The sequence below is a fragment of the Neoarius graeffei genome, chromosome 24 (assembly GCF_027579695.1).
Source record: "Neoarius graeffei isolate fNeoGra1 chromosome 24, fNeoGra1.pri, whole genome shotgun sequence".
NCBI lineage: Eukaryota > Metazoa > Chordata > Actinopteri > Siluriformes > Ariidae > Neoarius > Neoarius graeffei.
In genome coordinates, this window is record NC_083592.1 from 30,166,225 (window position 1) to 30,193,234 (window position 27,010).

The 27,010-nt window shown below is 41.7% G+C and overlaps 1 protein-coding gene across 1 annotated transcript; it reads right to left on the reverse strand.

The window, feature by feature from the left end:
* Nucleotides 1-5,684: 5,684 nt before the first annotated feature.
* On the reverse strand, nt 5,685-26,841 carry LOC132872803 (cilia- and flagella-associated protein 95-like). Its single transcript, XM_060907889.1, is given in 9 exon segments — nt 5,685-5,867; nt 8,639-8,683; nt 8,686-8,704; nt 12,843-12,901; nt 17,517; nt 18,432-18,541; nt 26,594-26,614; nt 26,616-26,706; nt 26,807-26,841. Coding segments are annotated over 9 exon segments (564 nt in total).
* Nucleotides 26,842-27,010: the final 169 nt, after the last annotated feature.

Consider the following 27,010-nt stretch of genomic DNA (forward strand, 5'->3'; position numbering starts at 1 on the left):
CAGAATAAAAAAAAAATCACATATTGCACCTTTAAGGCCAAGAATTACAACCCCATTTCCAGAAAAGTTGGAATATTTTCCAAAATGCAATAAAAACAAAAATCTGTGGTTTGTTTATTCATGTGAACCTTTATTTAACTGACAAAAGTACAAAGAAAAGATTTTCAATAGTTTACCTGACCAACTTAATTGTAGTTTGTAAATATAAATGAAGTTAGAACTTGCTGTCTCTAACACACTCAAAAAAATTGGGACAGAGGCAAAATAAGACTGAAACATTTACAGGATATTCAAGTAACACCATTTTGGAAGATTCCACAATAATCAGGTTAATTGATATCATAATTGAGTATAAAAGGAGCAGCACCAAAGGCTCAGTCTTTGCAAGCAAAGGTGGATTGTGCCTTACTCCTTTTGCCAAAATTCATGGGAGAATTGTGAGTCATTTCAAAAAGAACATTTCTCAATGCAAGATTTTCGGTCTTTCAAAATCTACAGTACACAATATTGTGAAAAGATTCAGGGAGGGGGCGTCGTGGCTCAGGTGGATAAGGCGCCATACCATAAATCCGGGGACCCGGGTTCGATTCCGACCCGCGGTCATTTCCCGATCCCTTCCCGTCTCTCTCTCTCCTGCTCATTTCCTGTCTCTACACTGTCCTATCCAATAAAGGTGAAAAAAGCCCAAAAAAATCTTTAAAAAAAAAAAAAAGATTCAGGGAATGTGGAGACCTCTCAGTGTATAAAGGGCAATGTCTGAGACCACTGTTGAATATGCGTGACTTTCAAGCCCTCAGGTGGCACTGCCTGAGAAACCGTCATGCTAATGTGACAAATATAGCCACATGGGCTCAGTAGTACTTCGGAAAACTGTTGTCATTTTACACAGTCTGCCACTGCATCCAGAAACGCAACCTAAAACTGTATTATGCAAGGAGGAAGCCATTCATCACTTCTATGCAGAAACACTGCTGATTTCTCTGGGCCTGAACTCATCTCAGATGGACCAAAAGACATTGGAAATGTGCTGTGCTCAGATGAGTCCACATTTCAGCTTATTTTCTGGAAAACCAGACATGGACTTCTCAGTGCCAGAGATGAACACAACCATCCAGTTTGTTATCAGAGAAAGGTGCAAAAGCCAATGTCTGTGATGGTATGGGGTGCAACAGTGTGTGAAGGTACCATTGATATATTGGGGCATATACTGGGATTTGGGCGGCACGGTGGTGTAGTGGTTAGCGCTGTCGCCTCACAGCAAGAAGGTCCTGGGTTCGAGCCCCGGGGCTGGCGAGGGCCTTTCTGTGCGGAGTTTGCATGTTCTCCCTGTGTCCGCGTGGGTTTCCTCCGGGTGCTCCGGTTTCCCCCACAGTCCAAAGACATGCAGGTTAGGTTAACTGGTGACTCTAAATTGACCGTAGGTGTGAATGTGAGTGTGAATGGTTGTCTGTGTCTATGTGTCAGCCCTGTGATGACCTGGCGACTTGTCCAGGGTGTACCCCGCCTTTCGCCCATAGTCAGCTGGGATAGGCTCCAGCTTGCCTGCGACCCTGTAGAAGGATAAAGCGGCTAGAGATAATGAGATGAGATGAGATACTGGGATTTTAGAGAGACATATTCATCAAGGCAACATCTCTTCTTGGGAAGTCCACGCTTATTTGAGCAGGACAATGCCAGGCTTCATTTTGCACAGGCTACAACAGCATACGGTAGTTTCATAGACACAGAGTGCATGTGCTTGACTGGCTTGCTGCCAGTCCAGAACTGTCTCCTGTTGAGAATGTATGGTGCATCATGAAGAGGAGAATCAGACAACGGTGACTACAGATTGTTGAGCAGCTGAAGTCAAGCAAGAATGGGCAAAAATTCCAATTGCAACAACAACTGCAACAATTAGTATCCTCAGATCCCATGCTATTAAAAAAGTGTTATTAAAGGAAAGGTGATGTAACACAATGGTAATAATGCAAGGGATGTATTATAAGGGATGAAAAAACTCACCTTTTTGGTGCTTGTGTACATCCATTTGGGTATCTGGATTCAGTCAGTTTTTTTTTTGTGCTGGCTATTTCAGAAAACACGAGTTTCAACAAGCCGTTCAGATTTCCCTCCCCTTTCTATGTCACAAGTGGAGCTCATTAGAATTATACCACCTCTTCATCTGAGTATCTCCACTCATAGCTTTAGAATTTCCTTTGTGAATGAATATTCATCAAGAAAATGCCAACTGATTGGCTGGCGGAAGCGGGGGTGTGGTGAGCAGTGGCTCATTATCATTTAAAGGAACATGTGCTCAAATTGGCCATTTTGAACAGGGCTGTTTAGACAGGGGGAGAAGACAGGGGGAGAAGGGAGCTGAGGTGCTTTATCCTTGGGGTATTTTGACCAAAGCATGTCACAGACATTTCATTAAGACCTCAGGGAATTGTATCAACTTGTGGAAAGGGGTATAATATGTCACCTTTAACTCTGGATACAGTCTTTCGAGCTTAATTTACTTGTACAGGGAGTATAGTGTAGCATTAGGTAGCATTGTTGCCTCACAACTCCAGGTTCCTGGGTTCAATCCTGAGCTTAGGTTACTTTCTGTGTGGCATTTCATATGTGTTCCTTGTGTTCATATGGGTTTCCGGGTAGATCTAGATGTATATGAATATGTGTGCATGGTGCCCTGTGATGGACTAGTGTCCCAGACAGGATGAGTTCTCCAGCTTTGCACCCTGTGTTGCAGGGATTGGCTCCACGTCCTTTGAGTGACATAACTGCTAGGATTTAACAACAACCATTATACCTAACTTCCATTGTACTGTAAATGAGTTTTCTCAGAACAGAGAAATGTTTTAAAATTGTTGTTTCTGTTAATCTCACATATGCTACAGATGCTTTAATGCTACCAGGACATTATAGACAGACTTATTAGATATTACAGGTATAAAATGTCTGACCATTCTCAGCCTGTCAGGCTGCTCAACACATTGCTCTCCCAAAACAGTGAACATATCAAGTCCTTTATCGCCAGCACTGCATTGCTAAATAAAATATTATTTTCTGCCCTCATATAGTCTTTATATTTAGTTTATAGTCTGTATATGGTATTTAAATAATATTGGCTGGCGTTGAGTGGTATATCAAATGTATTCTGTTCAGCTAGCATGATATTGAACGAGTCAAAGATGAGTTCCATATCATGCTAGCTGAATGGAATATATCTGGCATACCACAAAAAAAGCCAGACAATATTATTATTATTATATATTCTTTTCAGGTGTTCACCGTGTCTTTCTCTTTCAAAATTCTCTCAGCATCTTCCATATTTAACGAAGCAAACCTGGCAGCCATGTTTGTTTACAAATTGTCACAGTCGCTCGCTAGTGCAGAAGTTTCACATCTCCGACGTGTTGTCTTGACAACCATGCAATATTGTAAACCATATTCAACGCTCATTTTCCATTGGGTAGAGTGACATAATACACATAGGATAAGCGATATGCTAACAATATTGCATGCTGTCAAACCAAATGAATGGAACCCGCGAGAAGGGAATAGAACACGTTTTTATTCCATCGAAAAAGTGTCTTGTATGTATAATAATTATATTTATTATACCCCTGTCTTCCATGTCATCTGATTTTCTGGTCAAGCAGTCACGTGTAAAGTTCAACTGTATTGTGTGTTATGTTTCACCAATACAATCCAAACTGACTTCAGCTGATTGACTTGTAAGTGTTGCATTACGTCTTCCGTTTGTCTGATAAAGCTGCTGCACTCATTATTGAAAACATATTTAACACACCACCACTTGTCCTGAAATCCAAAACCATTACATCATCCCGAAAAATCCCAAAGGATGTCATTACATGACTTATTTATGTCAGACACAACTGTCAAGGCTTGTTCTACTTCACTTTTCCAGTCATTAAATATATCCCTTCTTTCAACGGACATGTTTTCACGTCCACCTGGCAGTTTGAAAGCTAAGAAACAACCAATAATATTAACAATTATTCTTACTTGAAAGACAAAGTGAACTCTGTGTAAAGGGAATCGTAATAATTATGGCTTGTAGGTATGTTTATTGCTTACTGGAGAGCCGTAGCTTCCTTAAGGGGATGTCATGTGACTTTCTCAGCTGTGATCCAAGGATCCAACACTAACAATAGCACACATGCATTCCAGACTGCCCTTTCCAAAAGTTTCCAGTCTGCTCTCCTACCAAACTACTGCCTCCGTTCTGACCACTCGCAATTGGCTGCAATATATAGCTTCACTGCCACAGCTTGGTGTTTAAATTGTCATGAATTTAGAGACGTGTGTAAGGTTTTCAACTAGACTCACATATTCAGCTACTCATTTGGAGCAGCCATTTGCTTTAAAGTAGTGTCTTAAAGTGGTATCTTGTAAAATCACCGATGAATGCCACCATGAAATATACCGCTCACCTGGATGATTACTGGATGATGATTACCCTGGCAGTAAAGCATTTTCTGGTACAAAGAGTCACCAAATGATGCATATAAACACTTATAACTGAATTAAAGAAGGAAGTGTTTGAGATATGTGAATCCTAGTAAGGATAAAAACATAAGAGAACCAGACATAAATGTATGATATGTGACGAGTGAAAAGTGAAATACACTGTACTTGAACTAGTCCAGCTTTAAAAAAAAAAAAAAAACCACTAAAATATGCTCTTAAATAGTGTTTCTATTAGGAACCACTGGACCTTGATCTTCCCAAATGACTCCATCTGCTACACATCCAGAATGACTATTTACACCATTACACTCCACCCTGAAATTAAAGTCATAAATAGAAATTCTAAAAACAAAAGTCTGGTTAAAAAGTCCTGGTTAAAAAAAAAACATCCCTTCTGTTTTTCTCTGAAAGTAACTGGTTAATTAAAATACCAGGGGTTGATTTGTTTGTTTGTTTGTTTTTAAATGAATGAGGACTAACTCATAACATTTGGCTTAAATGGTTATTTCTTTCCAAAAGCACATTCTTTATGTGGGTGAGTAATAGATAGTCAGGCCTCTGTGGTTGCTTCTGCTATAGCAGTACGAGCCCTTCTCTTAAAAAAAAGAAAACCAATAACCAGGCAAAGCAACACGATGGCAATGTTTCTTGGAGATGCACAACACATCAGCCATGGTAACAGCCGTTCCGACTAAAGATGATGATGCAGGAAAAGGAAGTGCATCATTTCTAATTTAAACCCTACATGTGCTGTTCAGCATAGTTACAGTGTGTGCAGGCTGCACAGTGTTTTTTTTTTTTTTTTTTGCTGAACGATGTGAAATCTCACTGGAAATATGGAGTGAAGCCAGTAATTTGTATGCATGGAATAAACAACCCTTGTTGAATGATTTTCAACTTGAATAGATAATGGAAGGAACGGGTATACGAGCGAAGGAATAGATTTATTTCAGCCATATGCAGTTCCCATTGGAAAGGAAAACAAATTCCAGCACTGACCTGGCCTATACAGTGTTTATATAAGCTTCCTGTATGTGTGATGGGGCAGGGTGGGTGGTATAGATGACTTATCTATATATTCCATAATTTACGAATATTTGGGCAGTAGAAAGTTATAAAAAGAAAAACATAAGCAGGGCATACTTTATTAAATATTGCCCTACCAAATCCAAAATAAGTAAGAGGAGGTATGAAGACGGAGGCTATACTTATGGACATGAAAGATTTATTTGTCTATGCAGGGAGTTTGCCACTCCCTGGACTACAGCCTGCACGTCATTAAAGTCCTGCCATGTATTCCAGCCCCACCGCCGATGATCTGCTACATCAGTGAACTGAGACTGGCGTCTTCTGAAATCCAGCTTCCTGTTCGTCAGTTCCTTGGCTTGCATCTTTGGACGTGAAAGAGTCATTAATCAGATTAATCAGTGAAACATCAATGAATTACATTCAGCATTTGTAATTTAGATACTATGAAGGAATACTCCAGGGTTTTCAACCTAACGTCTGTCTACTGCATCTCCAGTGTAGATTAACAGACACGTTTCCCTGAAAAGAGCAAATCCTGTTTAACACACTGTTAATGATCATGATCGACTACAGCTGGTAGCTTCACTGTGCCTTCATAAAAAAGGTTTGTTTACAGCACTCATTGGATTGACCAACACACAGTAAAATGGGAAAGTCTAAGGAGCTCAGTGCAGATCTGAGAAAGAGGATTGCAGATATACACAACTCCGGAATGTCTCTTGGAGCCATTTCTAAGGCTACATCCACACGACAACGGCAACGAGATGTTATTTAAAAATATATTGCGTCCAAATGGGCAACAATCAGTAAAATATCAGGTCCATATGGCAACGCAACGCTTGCTGAAAACAATGCAATACACATGCCACACCTCTAGGGGCGCTGTAAGACGGTCCCTTCGGAGACACCAGAACAATAGAAGAAGTAACGACGCATGCGCATAAACTATTATGCGCGAGACTTCATATTAGCCACAAAGTCAGGAAAATCTGTTTGTAAAATTACATTATAATGACCAAATACAATGAAAAGTATTTTTCCAGTCTCACCTGTGAAAGGTAATCCCATGTGATCTCGTTTGGACAGAAAACCTGTTGGTACAGTTAAACGCAGCTAATCTTTATTCTCCGCTTTGACCTATCCAAAATGACGGCGAGGATGACGTATGATTCTACGCGGAAGGCGGCGTCTTCAATGGTCCGGAATAAATTGAATGATACATGTTGATGGATTAATTTGTTGTTTCTCACCTGTGAAAGGTAATCCCATATGATCTCGTTTGGACAGTAAACCTGTTGGTACAGTTAAACGCAGCTAATCTTTATTCTCCGCTTTGACCTCTCCAATATGGCGGCGAGGATGACGTATGATTCTACGCGGAAGGCGGCGTCTTTAATGGTCCGGAATAAATTGGATTAATTTGCTCCTCTACGCCCTTTTTGAGGAATGTATTGTCGGACTTAAATCAACATCTGAAGAGGTGAGATCGCTCCTTTTTTCCCCTATTTTTGCTGGCGGGATTGCACCATTACACAATAAATATTCACAGTGAAAATATTTTGTAAGCGCGTTTCATGAACCAAGTTATAGGATTTGTTGACAACTCGCATCGCAATGAGAAGATCATTGGCACTACTGGTGTTAAGAATCAGACCATTTCATAAATGAATATTTTGCTGTAGAGCTGCAGTGTTTGTACAATTGCATGTTTTTGCTTCACTATTACTGTCACTATTCTGCTTCTTGTATTACTACTGTGAACTAACACTGAACATAATAATAATAATAATAATAATAATAATAATAATAATAATAATAATATCCAAGCTCGTGTTTCACTCTCACTAGTGCTCTGTAAGGCTTTTTCCTGGTGATATTCGTTACACTTCTACCCGGCGTGAAGCACTCACAGTCATGTGGTTGTGACGTCATCGTAAACAAATCCGTTCTACTCATCCAGACGACTTCACAACGGCAACGTTGCCAGATCTTTCCACTCTGGAACCCGTTCTCAAAAAGATTGCGTTTTGGGCACCCAAAACGCCTGTGCCGTGTGGACGCCAGGCCTAAACGATAAGCAATTGTATCGGAGTCACCTGAATCCGTTGCCGTGTGGACAGGGCCTAAACAACTGCAAATTCCAAGATCAGTTCAAACAATTGTATCCAAGTTATTGTGAAGTGTAGTCACTTTGCTAAGCCACTTTGCTTCAAGAAAACCCAAACTGTCACCCTCAGCTGAAAGGAAATTGGTTTGGATGGTCAACCTGGGAACCACCATGGCACAGCCCTGCTATGAACTAGAAGCTGATGGATCACTGTCTACAGTTCAGATCACCATGGACTAAGAGGCTGCTATCCAAGAAAGAACCCCCTGCTCCAAAACTGACACCTTCAAGCTTAACTAAAGTTTGAAGCTGACCTCACGGACAAAGAAAAATCCTTCTGGAGGATAGCTGTATGGCCAGATGAGACAAAGACTGAGTTGTTTGGCCACAATGACCACCATGTACCAGCTGGTGGTGGTAGGATCATCATGCTCTGGGGCTGTTTTGCTGCCAGTGGAACTGGTTCATTGCACAAAGTGGATGGAATAATGAAGAAGGAGGACTACTTCAGAATTCTTCAGCATAAACCATCAGAAACTTGAACACGACTTGGGACTTACAACAGGACAATGAACCCAAACACTTACGTTTTAACTATAGAAATAACATATTAGAACAAGTGCATTAATATAAACCAGTGATTTCTCTTGCAGCCAGAACTACTGAAAGTTAATCATCATTGAGAATTCTGTATAATGCACGCTATGGTATGAAATAATATTATCCAAATAACATGAATGGAAAAAAAACCCTCAGGATAGAATAAATGAGCAATGGCATAATCTGCCATAGTGCAGGGACAAATTTGTTATCGTGTGTCTCTGCTATCAAGTTGCTGCAACTAATGAATCTTTTTGTATAATCAATGTTTTTGGTACAATTCAGGTTTTTCCAAAAGAAATATAGCTGCATTATCTGTAAACTGTATCAATCTAGTGGCTGATCTGATCTCTGGCTCAAAGAAAGAAACCTCTTAATAACATTAATAATGTTATTGCATATAAACTGTTATTACAGTATACTTACTGCCTGCTTGGTGGGAAAATGAGGGGGAACGTAATCCAATGCATACCGTATGTAGTAATTAACTCACTGAAATAAGATATATACAATGGCATTAGATTCTGATCAATCTGGAATGTTCTTCCATCCATCCATCCATCCATCCATCCATCCATCCATCCATTATCTGTAATTGCTTATCCTGTGCAGAGTCGCGGGCAAGCTGGAGCCTATCCCTGCTGACTATGGGTGAGAGGCGGGGTACAGCCTGGACAAGTTGCCAGATCATCACAGGGCTGACACATAGAGACAGACAACCATTCACATTCACACCTATACAGTCAATTTAGAGCCACCAATTAGCCTAACCTGCATGTCTTTGGACTGTGGGGGAAAATGGAGCACCCAGAGGAAACCCACGCAGACACAGGGAGAACATGCAAACTCCACACAGAAAGGCCCCTGTCAGCCACTGGGCTTGAACCCAGAACCTTCTTGCTGTGAGGTGACAGTGCTAACCACTACACCACCATGCTGCCCTGGAATGTTCTTTAGTTTTATAAAAGCAAGTCTGTTACTAATCAGCCTGGCAACTGAAATGAGATTGACTAAACCCCTGAGCCTTTGTAAACAATATCAATCACCACCATCAAAATACCCCTGGTTAATATTGATCCCTTTCATGACTACTTTGTGACGGCTAATTACTGTATCGCTTCAGTTCATCAGGAATTCATCAGAAAATGGCTGAATAAAGTTGTATTTTCCACATTCTCCTCTTAAAGAGAAAAGAAATAGAAAGTAACCTGAAGATGTAATCAATAAACTATTACTTCTTTAATTATATAGTAGGCATAAATCATGCAATATAAAAACACAATGCACTTAATTACAACCTCAATTCCATAAATTTGGGACATTATGTAAAACGTAAATAAAAACAGAATATGACGATTTGCAAAATCACATAACCCCTATATTTCATTGAAACAAAGACAACATGTCAAATGTTGAAACTGAGAAATTTTATTGTTTTTTGAAAAATATATGCTCGTTTTGAATTTGATGTCATCAGCAGATTTCAAAAAAATTGGGACGGGGCATGTTAGCACTGGGTGCATCACCAGTCTGTAAACATTTGGGAACTAAGGAGACCAAATGCTGTAGTTTTGAAAGAGAAATGTCCCATTCTTACCTGATATAGAATTTCAGTTGCTCAACAGTTCGGGGTCTCCTTGGTCATATTTTGGGCTTCATAATGTGCCAAATGTTTTAAATGGGAGACAGGTCTGGACTGGAGACAGGCCAGTTTAGCATCCGGACTCTTTTACTACAGAGTCATGCGGTTTTAATATGTGCAGAAAGCGGTTTGGCTTTGTCTTGCTGAAAGAAGGAAGGCCTTACCTGAAAAAGATTTTGTCTGGATGGCAGCATATTGCTCTGAAAAGTGTATATATCATTCAGCATTAATGATGCCTTCCCAGATGTACAAGCTACCCATGTCATGTGCACTAATGCACCCTCATACCATCACAGACGCTGGGCTTTGAACTGTGCACTGATAAGCCGGATGGTCCCTCTCCTCTTTAGCCTGGAGGATGTGGTGTCCATGATTTCTAAAAAGAATTTCTACTTTTGATTCATCAGACCTCGGGACAATTTTCTACTTTGCCTCAGTCCATCGTAAAAGAGCTCGGGCCCAGAGAAGGTGGCAGGGTTTCTGGATATTGTTTATATCTGGTTTTAAGTTGCATTTGTGGATGCAGTAATGAACTGTTTTCACAGACGATGGTTTCTGAAGTGTTACTGAGCCCATACAGTGATTTCCACTACAGACACGTGTCTGCTTTTAATGCAGTGTCTCCTGAGGGCCTGAAGATCACAGACATCCACTGTCAGTTTTCAGCCTTGTCTCTCACATACAGAGATTTCTCCAGATTCTCTGAATCTTTTAATGATATTATGGACCATAGATGATGTGATCCCCAAATTCTTTGCAATTTTACATTGAGGAACATTATTTTTAAACTGTTGCACTGTTTGCCCACGCAGTCTTTCACAGAGCGGTGAACCCCTCCCCATCTTTACTTCTGAGAGACTCCGCCTCTCTGGGATGCTCTTTTTATACCCAATCATGTTACTGACCTGTCGCCAATTCACCAAATTATTTTTTTAAACATTATACAACTTTTGCAGTCTTTTGTTTCCCCTGTCTCAACTTTTCTAAAACGTGTTGCTGACATCAAATTCAAAATGAGCATATATTTTTTAAATCCAATAAAATTTCTCAGTTTCAACATTTGATATGCTGTCTTTGTACTATTTTCAATGAAATATAGGGTTTCCGTGACTTGCAAATTGTTATATTCTGTTTTATTTTATTTACGTTTTACACAGTGTCCCAAATTTATGGAATTGGGGTTGTACATATATTTATCATGGACAGATACTTACATTATTACTCTTAATGCTTTCGTTACCTCCAGGTTGGATTATTGTAATGCCTTACTGTCTGGATGTTCCAATAAGTGCATAAACAAGCTCCAGTTAGTTCAAAATGCCGCAGCAAGAGTCCTTACTAGAACTAGAAAATATGACCACATCACGCCTGTCTTATCCACACTGCATTGGCTCCCAATCAAATTTCGTATTGATTATAAAATACTACTATTGACCTTTAAAGCACTAAATGGTCTCGCACCACAGTACCTGAGTGAACTTCTGCTCCTCTATGACCTGCCACGCCTACTTAAATCAAAAGGTGCAGGCTATCTGCTGGTACCTCGTATAGTGAAGGCTACATCAGGGGGCAGAGCCTTTTCTTACAAAGCCCCACTGTTATGGAACAGCCTTCCAAGTAGCGTTCGGGAATCAGACACAGTCTCAGCGTTTAAGTCTAGGCTGAAAACATATCTGTTTAGTCAAGCCTTTTGTTAATGGTGTTTATGAGGTAAAGGAGTAGATCTGGAGGGTCCTCAGACATAGAGTGTTTTGGTAAACTGGGATGTATGGATGCTGTCAGTCCCCACTCGCTTGCTCACTCGAGTTTGTTGACGGTGTAGTGGCTGCTGCTTTATGTCCCGGGGCTCCCTCATGCCTGTGTTACCTTCTGGCTCTCTCCTTTTAGTTATGCTGTCATAGTTAGTTGCCGGAGTCCCTGCTTGTACTCGGTGCAATATGTATACTGTTCCTACTTATTCAGGTGACATTGGGCATACCTAACCACCTGTGTTTTCTTTCTCTCCCCCCCACCCCAAATCTGTCCCTCTGAGTTACATGGAGTCAACAGGAAATCTTTTGGTGGAGACGGTGGGGACCTCGACTGGCTATCATAGCCTGCAGGGAATCGGCCGTCAGACATTCTGTCACATGTCCCAGACCCAGTGAAATGTAACTGAATTGTCTTGGCCAGCCCAAAGGGTCCCATCTGCATCTCATCATTGCTGAGGAGTGTGCTCCCATCACCCAATCAAGCATCCAGCCAGAGCAGGTCATGATATATTTTTTACCATATTAACATGCCATTGTGTGTTATGCCTGATGTAAAGACTCTCGTCTCTGCGAGCCTACCACACAGATTTAATACTTGTCATTTTTAGGGCATACCTAACAATGTGTTTTCTTTCTCTCTCTCTCTTCCCCCCCCATCTGTCCCTCTGAGTTACATGTTGATCCTGGGACTGAGATGCTGGCCTCTTCTGCCCCTCGGACCTGCTTGGTCCATCCTGGTGCCCTGTGTCTGGTCGGAGTTTTATCGCCCCACTCCTGTGAAGGACGGCCCCATGAGGACAGTTGAGGGTTATACCTGTTAAAACTGTTAATATTATAGTCAGGCTGTCTGTTGTTGCCCAAATGAGGATGGGTTCCCTTTTGAGTCTGGTTCCTCTCGAGGTTTCTTCCTCATGTCGTCTGAGGGAGTTTTTCCTTGCCACCGTCGCCACAGGCTTGCTCATTGGGGATAGATTAGGGATAAAATTAGCTCATGTTTTAAGTCGTTCAAATTCTGTAAAGCTGCTTTGCGACAATGTTTATTGTTAAAAGCGCTGTACAAATAAACTTGATTTATTGCAAAGAATAACAAGATCACTATTACCCTCTACTGGGCATCAAAGTGAAAAAACAGGCTTCTCACCAGTTACAAACTCAGGCACTCATAAGAAAAAAAAAAGCATTTTAACATCAAGAAGAGTCAAGTAAAATAGTAGAGTGAAGTACTACCCTTACTTACTTTGCATTACAGTTTGGTTGATAGCAGGATAGGACAAATGTGCCAGATATTCCTGTTTTCTGCAGAAAAAAAATGTCTCCAATAGGAGACTAGTTGACAGTATGAGCAGGATTATATAATACTCAGACTACAGATGTGGACTTGTAAGCAGATGTTTGATTTTGTTCCACTGCATGACGTGAAAAGGTTTTGTTCACTTTATAAAAACTATAAACCTGCTCTATATATGTTTTGACACTGAGAGGCATCTCTTACAAGCTGCAGAAAGCTCTTCTTGGAACATTTTAAGGATATCAGATAAAATACTCTTTGTACTGTTTACTACCCCCACAAAATCCTTGTGAGGATTTTTCGAGGATGTTCTTTTATTAACTGGGGATTGGAAGTGGAAAAATAGACTTCTTCAAACTTGGTGGAAAACATGAATGTTTTTATTCCAACAGCAGCAGTAGCAAGGCTGAAAAATACCTCCAGTTCAGAGGAGTAAGACTGAACCCAGAGCAACAGGAATTATTACCCATATGCAAACAGTTGGCATCCTGTTCACTGATATGGCTGCTTTTTAAATCTGCTCTTATTCTAATCCTATGATTTAATCAACTTCCAGATTTGATTAACATCCTAGTACAAGTATGGAAATGGTGTGAAAGTGAGACCAGACAAATCTTTTTGACTATGATGGCTGGGATATTTGTGGTAACATTTTATCATAGCATAGGAGAGAAGAACCTGAGGTGTTTGAGCTGAGATCACATCAGATCAAAACCCCCTTGTCCAATGGACTCTGTAACTTCTTACAGGATCAAACTGATCAGTGGCTTGTCCACCATATGCATCAGCCATTTAATGAATGTTAAAGGTAGACTGACTTTCAGATTTTTCAGGTGTAGGTCATAAAAAGAATTTTTCCTGACACCCAATTATTTTTGTTTAGTGGACCGAAAGCTACTGAATTCGAATCACAGACTTCCAATTTTATTAGATTTTTAAAAAATAGAACAATTAATGAATTTATGGCCACATGGCCCTAAATTCTCCACTATTATTTCTTGCTTCACCGCAACGCAATACAAGACACTACGTCATGCATCACATAGTCGGCTTTCCCCGTTCGCGCAAGGCATTGTGGGATACAAATTTGAAACAGGAGAGAAAAATGGAGGATGTGAATGAAATGTGAAAGACCGACTACAGTAACGGAAAGCAAGAAGAAAAGACATTATGTTGCGAAGGAAAAGAAACGCAGGACCAAACTAATAAATATCGCCGGTCAGCGAGCACCTCGGTGTGATCAGCTGTTCATTTAGAGACAGAATGATGTAATTGTCAGTGCACGGTCAAGGTAAACCTGTAAATGGCAGTAATGCAACACTGGATGCCAGCTGACATAAAACCCAAGAGAAGAAGAAGAAGAAGAAGAAGATGACAGGTAAACATGCACATATGCACACAGACTTCCTCTGTCTGCTTGACTGCGTGAAGAGAGCGATTTCATGTGCATTATTTGCTTGGGAATCCCTTCAAATTAAATAACTTCCCAGCCACAGAATGGCCTGTTTTTTTTTTTTTTAGATATTACAGAAATAAACATATATCACAATGACCAAATTTCAGAGGGAACTACATTTCACCGATTTTCTGAAATTGAAAGACCGTCTACTTTTAATCTTCAAAAAGTCCTCTTTCAAAAGTCCATACATTTTAAATTCTCTTTATATACTAATTACATATTTTGATTGAATAACTTAAAAGAATGCTGCTATTTGACAGATATAAGCTGATATTCCATTGATTTGCACACCTTTCTAGATGTTGTGTGATCTTAGGGCAGCATGCTCACTGCCCCTTTTAGTTCCACAAAGTTATTATAGCACCTAGTGGTCAAAAATGGGAATTGCAATAAACACTAATGGAGGCCCACTGGGGCAGGAATCATGGTGCCCCATAGGCACTGTTTGAAGATTTTCAGTGGAGGAGCAGAGAAAAAGAAGCCTTTATCACATGCACACTCAAGCTCAGTGAAATTTATCCTCTGCATTTAACCCATCTGAAGCAGTGAACACACGCATGCACACACACAAGTGAGCAATGAGCACACACACATACTCAGAGCAGTGGGCAGCCATGCTACAGTGCCCGGGGAGCAGTTGGGGGTTAGGTACCTTGCTCAAGGGCACTTCAGCCCAAGGTTGCCTCATGCTAACCTAACCTGCAAGTCTTTGAACTGTGGGGGAAACCGGAGCACCCAGAGGAAACCCATGCAGACACGGGGAGAACATGCAAACTCCACACAGAAAGGCCCTTGTCGGCCACTGGGCTCGAACCCAGAACCTTCTTGCTGTGAGGCAACAGTGCTAACCACTACACCAGAGGACGTGCAAACGATGTGTCCATTTTTCCTGAAAGATATATTGCAAAGATTGGGGGAGGGAAAGGGGATAATGGAGTAGATCAGAAATGTGTGTGCATCACAGTGACCTTGTTTTCCTCGCAAAGGCAAAAAGAAGAAAAAGTGCTCTTCATTTCCTGTGTCCAAATTTACAAATTTGTGTTAGTTTCAAGTATGTTCTTTGGTATTTGAGATGTAGTTGGGCCACAGATTTAGCTGAAACCTGGCAAACACACCTGCAGTATTGGCCATAGTTAAATAAAGGTATGTGGAGCTGCTAGACTGTACGCTGAATAACTGTATGTTCTTGATTTTCAACTGCCTATTACAGGTTACTCTAAAAAGTTCACTAGATAGTAGCCTATAGCATAAGTCAAGTGCGTTATCATCTCACTTCATTTTGTTATTAATGTTGCCCTACTAGAACTTATGGTCACAAGTTGCTGCTGCAACTGATCAGCTAAGAATGATTTAAAAAAAAGCAGGAAATCCTCAAGTGGAGGAGTTTAAGTATCTCGGGATCTTGTTCACGAGTGAGGGAAGGATAGAGCGTGAGATCGACAGGCGGATTGGTGCAGCCTCCGCAGTGATGCGGTCGCTTTACCGGTCCGTCGTGGTGAAGAAGGAGCTGAGCCAAAAGGCGAAGCTCTCGATTTACCGGTCGATCTACGTTCCGACTCTCACCTATGGTCATGAGCTTTGGGTAATGACCGAAAGAACAAGATCGCGGATACAAGCGGCCGAAATGAGTTTCCTTCGCAGGGTGGCTGGGCGCTCCCTTAGATATAGGGTGAGAAGCACAGTCACTCGGGAGGAGCTCGGAGTAGAGCCGCTGCTCCTCCACATCAAGAGGAATCAGCTGAGGTGGCTCGGGCATCTCTTTCGGATGCCTCCTGGACGCCTCCCTGGGGAGGTGTTCCAAGCATGTCCCCCCGAGAGGAGGCCCTGGGGAAGACCCAGGACACGCTGGAGGGACTATGTCTCTCGGCTGGCCTGGGAACGCCTCGGTGTTCTTCCTGAGGAGCTGGCCGAGGTGTCTGGGGAAAGGGAAATTTGGGCTTCCATGCTCAGACTGCTGCCTCCACGACCCGGCCCCGGATAAGCAGATGAAGACGAGACGAGGAAATCCTCAAACTCTCCGCATTGGGTGTGGAGAACCATTTCCATCCATTATCCGTAACTGGCAGTTATTCCATGTAGGATCGCAAGCAAACTGGAGCCTATCCCAGCTGACTATGGGCGAGAGGCGGGGTACACCTTGGACAAATCGCCAGATCATCGCAGGGCCGACACATAAAGACAAACAACCATTCACACTCACATTCACACCTACGGTCAATTTAAAGCCACCAATTAACCTAACCTGCATGTCTTTGGACTGTGGGGGAAACCGGAGCACCTGGATGAAACCCACACAGACACAGGGAGAACATGCAAACTCCACACAGAAAGGCCCTCGCTGGCCACTGGGCTCAAACCCAGAACCTTCTTGCTGTGAGGGGACAGTGCTAACCACTACACCACTGTGCCACCAATGGAGCAAGAATCCCTCATTTAAAAACAGTCACTGCAGTAACTAGTACAACCCCGATTCCAAAAAAGTTGGGACAAAGTACAAATTGTAAATAAAAACGGAATGCAATAATTTACAAATCTCAAAAACTGATACTGTATTCACAATAGAACACAGACAACATATCAAATGTCGAAAGTGAGACATTCTGAAATTTCATGCCAAATATTGGCTCATTTGAAATTTCATGACAGCAACACATCTCAAAAAAGTTGGGACAGGGGCAATAAGAGGCTGGAAAAGTTAAAGGTACAAAAAAGGAACAGCTGGAGGACCAAATTGCAGCTCATTAGGTCAATTGGCAATAGGTCATTAACATGACTGGGTATAAAAAGAGCATCTTGGAGTGGCAGCGGCTCTCAGAAGTAAAGATGGGAAGAGGATCACCAATCCCCCTAATTCTGCGCCGACAAATAGTGGAGCAATATCAGAAAGGAGTTCGACAGTGTAAAACTGCAGAGTTTGAACATATCATCATCTACAGTGCATAATATCATCAAAAGATTCAGAGAATCTGGAAGAATCTCTGTGCGTAAGGGTCAAGGCCGGAAAACCAAACTGGGTGCCCGTGATCTTCGGGCCCTTAGACGGCACTTCATCACATACAGGCATGCTTCTGTATTGGAAATCACAAAATGGGCTCAGGAATATTTCCAGAGAACATTATCTATGAACACAGTTCACCGTGCCATCCACCGTTGCCAGCTAAAACTCTATAGTTCAAAGAAGAAGCCATATTTAAACATGATCCAGAAGTGCAGATGTCTTCTCTGGACCAAGGCTCATTTAAAATGGACTGTGGCAAAGTGGAAAACTGTTCTGTGGTCAGATGAATCAAAATTTGAAGTTCTTGATGGAAAGTTGTTATCTGCGCTCAGTTCAGAAGCCTGCATCTCTGATGGTATGGGGTTGCATTAGTGCGTGTGGCATGGGCAGCTTACACATCTGGAAAGACACCATCAATGCTGAAAGGTATATCCAGGTTCTAGAGCAACATATGCTCCCATCCAGATGACGTCTCTTTCAGGGAAGACCTTGCATTTTCCAACATGACGATGCCAAACCACATACTGCATCAATTACAGCATCATGGCTGCGTAGAAGAAGGGTTCGGGTACTGAACAGGCCAGCCTGCAGTCCAGATCTTTCACCCATAGAAAACATTTGGCGCATCATAAAACGGAAGATACGACAAAAAAGACCTAAGACAGTTGAGCAACTAGAATCCTACATTAGACAAGAATGGGTTAACATTCCTATCCCTAAACTTGAGCAACTTGTCTCCTCAGTCCCCAGACATTTACAGACTGTTGTAAAGAGAAAAGGGGATGTCTCACAGTGGTAAACATGGCCTTGTCCCAACTTTTTTGAGATGTGTTGTTGTCATGAAATTTAAAAATCACCTAATTTTTCTCTTTAAATGATACATTTTCTCAGTTTAAACATTTGATATGTCATCTATGTTCTATTCTGAATAAAATATGGAATTTTGAAGCTTCCACATCATTGCATTCCGTTTTTATTTACAATTTGTACTTTGTCCCAACTTTTTGGGAATTGGGGTTGTAGTACAAAGAATAAGATTTTTAATTCATCCCTAAAAGAAAACTTAATGGGCCTGCTTTACCTGTCAAACACCAGAGAGTGGAAACAGTCAGCCTGCACCATTGATTTTGCAGTGTCTTTGACCTCATGCACTCTCTTTGAATGAGCCAGTTGGGTGGTTGTTCCCCAGTCCTGTGAAAAAGCAGATTTTTAACCAAATAATCAGTTAAAGCCCACCAGCAACTTTAGTTGCCACACACTAGTTATATGTTATCCACATTTTTCGTGAGTTGCACATGAAAGAATGCAAATGAAAAAATGAGTTTCAGAGACACAAGGATTTTACTTCATTTGCTGTCATGTGATAAAGCCAACTTCCTGCATTTACTACATGGAAGCATGATTGAGCCGATTTAATCAAGTCAAAGGGTAAGATTTATTACTTTACTGAACATTATGGTTGATATGTTGATATTTATTCCATTGTAAATTTATTAACATTGTGTTTTTACACTTTTTCCTACTTTTACATGGAAATGTTAGAATTTAAAAGGTTAAATAAATGTATTAAATTCTGCCAGTGCTTTTCTTTCAGATCCAGTGGTTCATTGTTAATTAATTTTACATACTTTTAATGTGACTAATATCACTTAAAGCTTGTGATACAACTGTTTAGTCACTTTCTTAGGATCTCATCTCATCTCATCTCATTATCTCTACCCGCTTTATCCTTCTACAGGGTCGCAGGCAAGCTGGAGCCTATCCCAGCTGACTATGGGCGAAAGGCGGGGTACACCCTGGACAAGTCGCCAGGTCATCACAGGGCTGACACATAGACACAGACAACCATTCACACTCACATTCACACCTACGGTCAATTTAGAGTCACCAGTTAACCTAACCTGCATGTCTTTGGACTGTGGGGGAAACCGGAGCACCCGGAGGAAACCCACGCGGACACGGGGAGAACATGCAAACTCCGCACAGAAAGGCCCTCGCCGGCCCCGGGGCTCGAACCCAGGACCTTCTTGCTGTGAGGCGACAGCGCTAACCACTACACCACCGTGCCGCCCACTTTCTTAGGATATTAATTTTAATATTAAATGTAATGGAAATTTCTAATAAACACTTCAGAACGCTTAACAGTTGTCTTTTCAGTCATTTATTATAGTAGATCATATAAAGATATATAAAATAGGAAAGGAAAGAGAAGAATAGAAGAAGACATCACTTCTGATGATGCCGAGAGTACGCGCACTGAGTTGTGTTTTAGTGGCTGTTATCTATTATACTCTGGAAGCATTCGCTCACTGCTTGTGTCTTCACGTGATTGGCTCAAGATTTTCTATGAAGTTTTACTAATGAGTGCACCTGGCGTGCTCTGGTATGTGCAGGCGGATGCGAGTTAGGGAGAGCTCAAGCGCCCTGCTTATCACCACCAAGGTCAGGAAAGGTGGTTACATCATGAGAAAAAAACATCTCTTCTTAGTAACTAAGCCACTTTAGTTCAACATACAGAAACACAGAGAATAATAATGTTCATCCATTAAGTCACCTGAGCTCAACATACAGAAACACAGAGAATAATAATGTTCATTCATTAAAATTCCCTCACATTAAATGTTATCTTTTTTTAAACTTTTGTGGCTGAGTTTATTTTTGCTGTTAGATCTCTGTCTCTCTCATTACAGTCTAGCTGCTATCGTTTTTCTAAGCAAAGTCTCTGTTCCAAGTTCCTGGCAGTTTCAAAAGCTTATGAAAAAGCTACATCATGTCACAGAGCGTTAATCTCGCGATAAAAAAAATTATCGCCGTTAAAATTGAGTCAAGTTAACGCGTTAATAACGCGACATTTTTGACAGCACTAATATATATATATATATATATATATATATATATATATATATATATATATATCTGTGTGTATATATATATATATATATATATATATATATATATATATATATATATATATATATATATATACACAGATAGATAGATAGATAGATAGATAGATAGATAGATAGATAGATAGATAGATAGATGTGTTTTACTGGGAAAAAGGTCACTTTTATTGTTCATACAAGCTCCATCCGAGACATGGAGAACCAAAACCATGACATTAATCTCTATATGTCACTCAGGAAGAAATCGATTAATTGTTTTGATAAATTTGTGTACTTTTTGTTTGTGACTGTGTCTGTATAATAAAAAGAAAATCACACATTAGCTTAAAGATATGAATTTCATCTTCTCATGTTGAAAAACTCACATTTTTCATACAAAATACATGATGGATCTGAGTGACATAATTAAATAATATTGGCTGGCTTTTTTTTCGTGGTCTATCAGATATATTCCATTCAGCTAGCATGATACTGAACAAGTCAAAAACGTGTTCAGTATCATGCTCGCTGAATGGAATATATCTGATAGACCACGAAAAAAAGCCAGCCAATATTATTATTATTATTATTATTATTATACATACATACACACTCTTCATATCAGCATTCTTGAAGGCCAACGTGAGCTTACCCGCAACTCTGTGCCATCAGCGTGGCAATGCAGTTACCTTCCAGCCGGTGTAGCGTTCATCAGTAGTTTTAGCAAAGGCCAACACTAGCGCAGTCAATTCAGTGCTATTGAGAGCAAGTAGCACAGGCTAACAACTGAGAAACTAAGATTTCTGTCTCCACACATTCTCGCCACAGTAGTTTTCACTCATACTTCAGTATTTATTTCCCTGTGTAATTGACTGAGTTACTTTTAAAATCAACATCGACAACTACACACAATGGAGCGATACATCAAGTTAATTATTAAATAAATATACGCATCAAATTATGATTGGATTTCTGTATGTTATGGAATTACATATGGATATTGTAATGTTACATTGATTTTAATCACATTTAACCCCGTTAGGCAAGGATTATCTAATTTTGTGACATAAATGAGACAAATTGCTGCACTTGTAACATTGTGTATGTACAAGCGCAAAACACTGCCAACTTGCCATTGTGAAGAGCAGTTACAATATTGCATTGATGAAGGAATATTGCATGTAAGATTTTTAAGAACAAGGCAAAAATAAATAAAAACAGCACTCAAGTGAAATGAAAAGATTTACTGAAAAAAGGAAAAGGCATTGCCATATAAAGTGCAATATCTTTCCTGCTTCCCCCCCACACACACTTACCCTAACCCCACTTCTACCCCCCTTCCCCATATCTTCTCATCTCATTATCTGTAGCCGCTTTATCCTGTTCTACAGGGTCGCAGGCAAGCTGGACCCTATCCCAGCTGACTACGGGCGAAAGGTGGGGTACACCCTGGACAAGTCGCCAGGTCATCACAGGGCCGACACATAGACACAGACAACCATTCACACTCACACCTACGGTCAATTTAGAGTCACCAGTTAACCTAACCTGCATGTCTTTGGACTTTGGGGGAAACCGGAGCACCCGGAGGAAACCCACGCGGGCATGGGGAGAGCATGCAAACTCCGCACAGAAAGGCCCTCACCGGCCACGGGGCTCGAACCCGGACCTTCTTGCTGTGAGGCGACAGCGCTAACCACTACACCACTGTGCCGCCTATTTGTATATGTAAATACGTAATTTATTTTAATTTATCTAGAAGTTTTCTCTATTTCTTTTCCCTGTTTATCTGTAATGATGCTGCTGGAATCTTAATTTCCCTGAGGGAACCCTCCCAAAGTGATCAATAAAGTTTTATCTAATCTAATCTAATCTAATCTAATCTAATCTAATCTAATCTAATCAACATGCCTTTTATGTTTCAGATAAAATATGCTGGTCAGCAGGTGCAGCATCTACAGGAACAGACAAGAATGTTCGAATTCATGATCATATAAAAATGCCCCATATAAACAATGCAATCACAAAAATTGATTACTTTGCTCTGAGGCAGTTTTGTAGTCGAGTCACTAAACCTCGAGTCCGAGTCCGGTCTTGAGTCCCCAGTGTTCAAATCCAAGTCAAGTCCAAGTCTCATCTCATCTCATTATCTCTAGCCGCTTTATCCTTCTACAGGGTCGCAGGCAAGCTGGAGCCTATCCCAGCTGACTACGGGCGAAAGGCGGGGTACACCCTGGACAAGTTGCCAGGTCATCACAGGGCTGACGCATAGACACAGACAACCATTCACACTCACATTCACACCTACGGTCAATTTAGAGTTACCAGTTAACCTAACCTGCATGTCTTTGGACTGTGGGGGAAACCGGAGCACCCGGAGGAAACCCACGCGGACACGGGGAGAACATGCAAACTCCGCACAGAAAGGCCCTCGCTGGCCACGGGGCTCGAACCCGGACCTTCTTGCTGTGAGGCGACAGTGCTAACCACCACACCACCGTGCCGCCCTCAAGTCCAAGTCATTAAAAAAAATTTCAATTCGAGTCCGAGAAAAAGACTCCAACTGCACCATTTGAAGGTGGCTGTTTTAGCACCATTAACATTAGTTTGTTCCTGAACATGACATACGAACAGGTGAATGTGATTCTCTTTGTCAGGGAGCGTGAAGTATTCCATCAGAGACGGTTGGGAGATGGATGTAAGTGCAGAAGGTGTGTTTATTAATACAAGTGAAGACAGGTAAACAATCCAGAATGGCAGGCAAAATCGTAAAACAGTGAAACAAGCAACAGGTTGAGCGAAGCACAAACAGGCTATCGTAGACTCGGCAGAATCAAAGACAAGAAACAGGAAATCAGAGATCAGGAAACTGAACAAGGAAATAAGGCTTGGTAATGTGTCAGCAGTGCAACTCAATACTTCGCAAAGTAAGTGTGTTTTCACAGTTTTTATAAAGGCATGCTGATTGTGCCCTAATCCTGTGCAGGTGCGAGTTGTTTATGGCGCATGTGAGAGTCCGCTTGGTGCGTGCACTGTCCAGAATGCGCCCAAGAGTCTATCTGATGCACACTGCCAAGGCGCGCAGGTGTGACTCTCTTGCATGAAATTAGTATAAAAATTCATCTCATCTCATTATCTCTAGCCGCTTTATCTTTCTACAGGGTCGCAGACAAGCTGGAGCCTATCCCAGCTGACTATGGGCGAAAGGCGGGGTACACCCTGGACAAGTCGCCAGGTCATCACAGGGCTGACACATAGACACAGACAACCATTCACACTCACATTCACACCTACGGTCAATTTAGAGTCACCAGTTGACCTAACCTGCATGTCTTTGGACTGTGGGGGAAACCGGAGCACCCGGAGGAAACCCACGCGGACACGGGGAGAACATGCAAACTCCACACAGAAAGGCCCTCGCCGGCCCCGGGGCTCGAACCCAGGACCTTCTTGCTGTGAGGCGACAGCGCTAACCACTACACCACCGTGCCGCCAGTATAAAAATTAATGTAGATAAAAATATCTTATGCCAAATTATTATGCCATGTTACAAAAAATAAAGAAAAAAATCTGAGCCCTCGTCTTCAATTTATGAGTCCGAATGCAGTTAATGTACGAGTCCGAGTCCAAGTCTGAGTCATCAGTGCTCAAGTCCAAGTCACGAGTCCTTAAAATTAGGGCACAAGTCGGACTTGAGTCCGAGTTCTGGACTTGAGTACTACAAGCCTGCTCAGTGGGCAGAATAACTCGCACTGAAATAGAGGGCCTCTGAAACTGTGCCTCTGCCAGCTTCACTCATCTGGCCAACAGGCCTAGTTTTGCCTGTTTAAGGGCCGTCAGCTCTTGATGATGCCTCTCCCTTTGGTTGTGCATGTCTTGAGCAACTGGAGCCACTCCTGCTGAATGTTGAGGCACTCCGGGCTGCACTGACACTCTCAGCCAGCTGGACTCTAGCTGCTTGCAGGAAGGAAAGCGGTGAGCTGAGAGGGTCCAGGGGATGAGGAGGCAGGTGATGATATAGATACCTCCTTTCCACAGACATCAACACCTCCAGGTAGGCCCTCTATGGCTGTTTACTCCATTATACCGAGGACCCATTCTTTTTCTGGGATCAGGCAAGCCACTTTCCTTCTCTCTCTCCTCACTTCTGCTCCCCACCTCTTCGCTTGGCTGGAGAAGTCCTGCCACTTCTTGCTGACGTCTTCTGCACTCCTTGAAGCACTGACTTTTACTGCGATGGACCTCCACAATTGCGTCTTCATTTTATTTGCAGACGGTTCTTAGATATTCCTGAACAGCGCTTCTTTGTGCTGTTCCACAGCATCCAGCAAAATGGACAAGTCGTCTTTAGGGAATGCAGACGTCCATGTTTGGTTTTTTCACTTCCATTGCGCATGCCAAGTACCACTCACTCAGCCACATGCCAATTTATAAGGGAAATTAAGCTCTTGATTGGTAAAATAATGGGCAGGCACAGGGAAAACACTTTACCTTTTAAGCCTTAAAAGGAGAATGTGGTGAGGTGAAACTTTCCTCACTTTCACTAAAAGCTTGACTGTTGCAAGTACATTGGTTCAGACTCTTTCAGGGAGTAAATAGAGTTTTGTTGCTCATGTCAGGCATTTCATGGTGCACATGGTCCACTAAATCGCTTTACTGGTGTAGTTTCCCAATAATGTTGCACTTTAGGGCTAAAGAAGGAGTTTAAAGATGCTTTTAAGCAACGAATGTTGTCTCTGTATGTGGTTTTCCTGAATACACCCGTAAGAAGGAGTTGTAAGAGCTACTTTGCAGCGCGCATCCTTGATATATGCATTAGTAATCACAAAAGGCATTAGTAGTGACGAAATCCAGTCAATAAGGTCACATGACATTAATTTTTAACCAAAAACTAATGAAATATAAAATCCTTAAACTATCTTAATATTTTGTAGAATTATTAAGCATGTGGCAATTAATAACTGAAACTATTTAACATTCTGGGCAATTTTTTTTTGTTCCAAGCATGTTTTTTTTTAATTAAATGAACAAAATGAGCAAATAATAAGCAAAATAATTAAGCCTTTCTTGTAGTAGGGGTTTACCTCCTACAGTGAGACCAGAACAGCAGGTCTGCAGTGGTGAAAGGGTTAAGAGGAGAAAAACAAAACAGAAAGAAAGCTAAAGATTTTGTCTATTTGATTAAATAGTGTTACTGACATCCATCCATTATCTGTAGCCGCTTATCCTGTGCAAGGTCGCAGGCAAGCTGGAGCCTATCCCAGCTGACTATGGACGAGAGGTGGGGTACACCCTGGACAAGTCGCCAGATCATCGCAGGGCTGACACATAGAGGCAAACAACCATTCACACTCACACCTACGGTTAATTTAGAGCCACCAATTAGCCTAACCTGCATGTCTTTGGACTGTGGAGGAAACTGGAGCACCCAGAGGAAACCCACACAGACATGGGGAGAACATACAAACTCCACGCAGAAAGGCCCTCATCGCCCACTAAGTTCAAACCCAGAACCCATCCATCCATTATCTGTAGCCGCTTATCCTATTCTACAGGGTTGCAGGCAAGCTGGAGCCTATCCCATCTGACTATGGGCAAAAGGCAGGGTTGACACAGAGACAAATAACCATTCACACTCACATTCATACCTACAGTCAATTTAGAGCCACCAATTAGCCTAACCTGCATGTCTTTAGACTTTGGGGGGAAACCGGAGCATCCGGAGGAAACCCACACAGACAGGGGGAGAACATGCAAACTCCACACAGAAAGGCCCCCGTCGGCCACTGGGCTCGAACCCAGGACCTTCTTGCTGTAAGGCGACAGTTACTACATCACCGTGCCGCCCTCAAACCCAGAACCTTTTTACTGTAGCCGCTACACCACCGCGCCGCCCTTTGTTACTGACATGATAACATGAATTCTCTGGGAATAATCTGGACATATATGACTTAATATTACTATTAAATGTGCTTTAAATAAATACTCAATCTCGGGCGACATGGTGGTGTAGTGGTTAGCGCTGTCGCCTCACAGCAAGAAGGTCCGGGTTCAAGCCCCGTGGCCAGCGAGGGCCTTTCTGTGTGGAGTTTGCATGTTCTCCCCGTGTCCGCGTGGGTTTCCTCCGGGTGCTCCGGTTTCCCCCACAGTCCAAAGACATGCAGGTTAGGTTAACTGGTGACTCTAAATTGACCGTAGGTGTGAATATGATGACCTGGCGACTTGTCCAGGGTGTACCCTGCCTTTCGCCTGTAGTCAGCTGGGATAGGCTCCAGCTTGCCTGCGACCCTGTAGAACAGGATAAAGCGGCTAGAGATGATGAGATGAGATGCTCAATCTCAGTACAATGAGCATTTACTGTTTCCAAGTGCGTGCCAAAAATATTTGTATGTTGACTTGAGTAATTTTCTTTGTCCATCAGGGCATACAGAGATATCATAGTCTTTTGGTTCTGCCTCCCTGTTTTTGTGCCTTTATAAAACAGAGGAACTGTTATTTTGAGCTGTTTCATTATATTCACTCAGGAGTAAACATAGACTTATCATTCATTCATTTTTTTAAAATAACACACCGGTCTGAAATCAAGGTTTTCCTGCTGCAATTCATTGTTATACTGAAATTAGCACCAGATTTTCACACTCCTGTACTCATCCTTCACTTTATTTCTGTTTACCCAAAAGCTATGGAATCAATTTTGTGCCAAAATGTTCATACAATACTTTTGAAATATCACACAAAAACGACAAATCAATTCAATATCATAGTCGCCACTGAA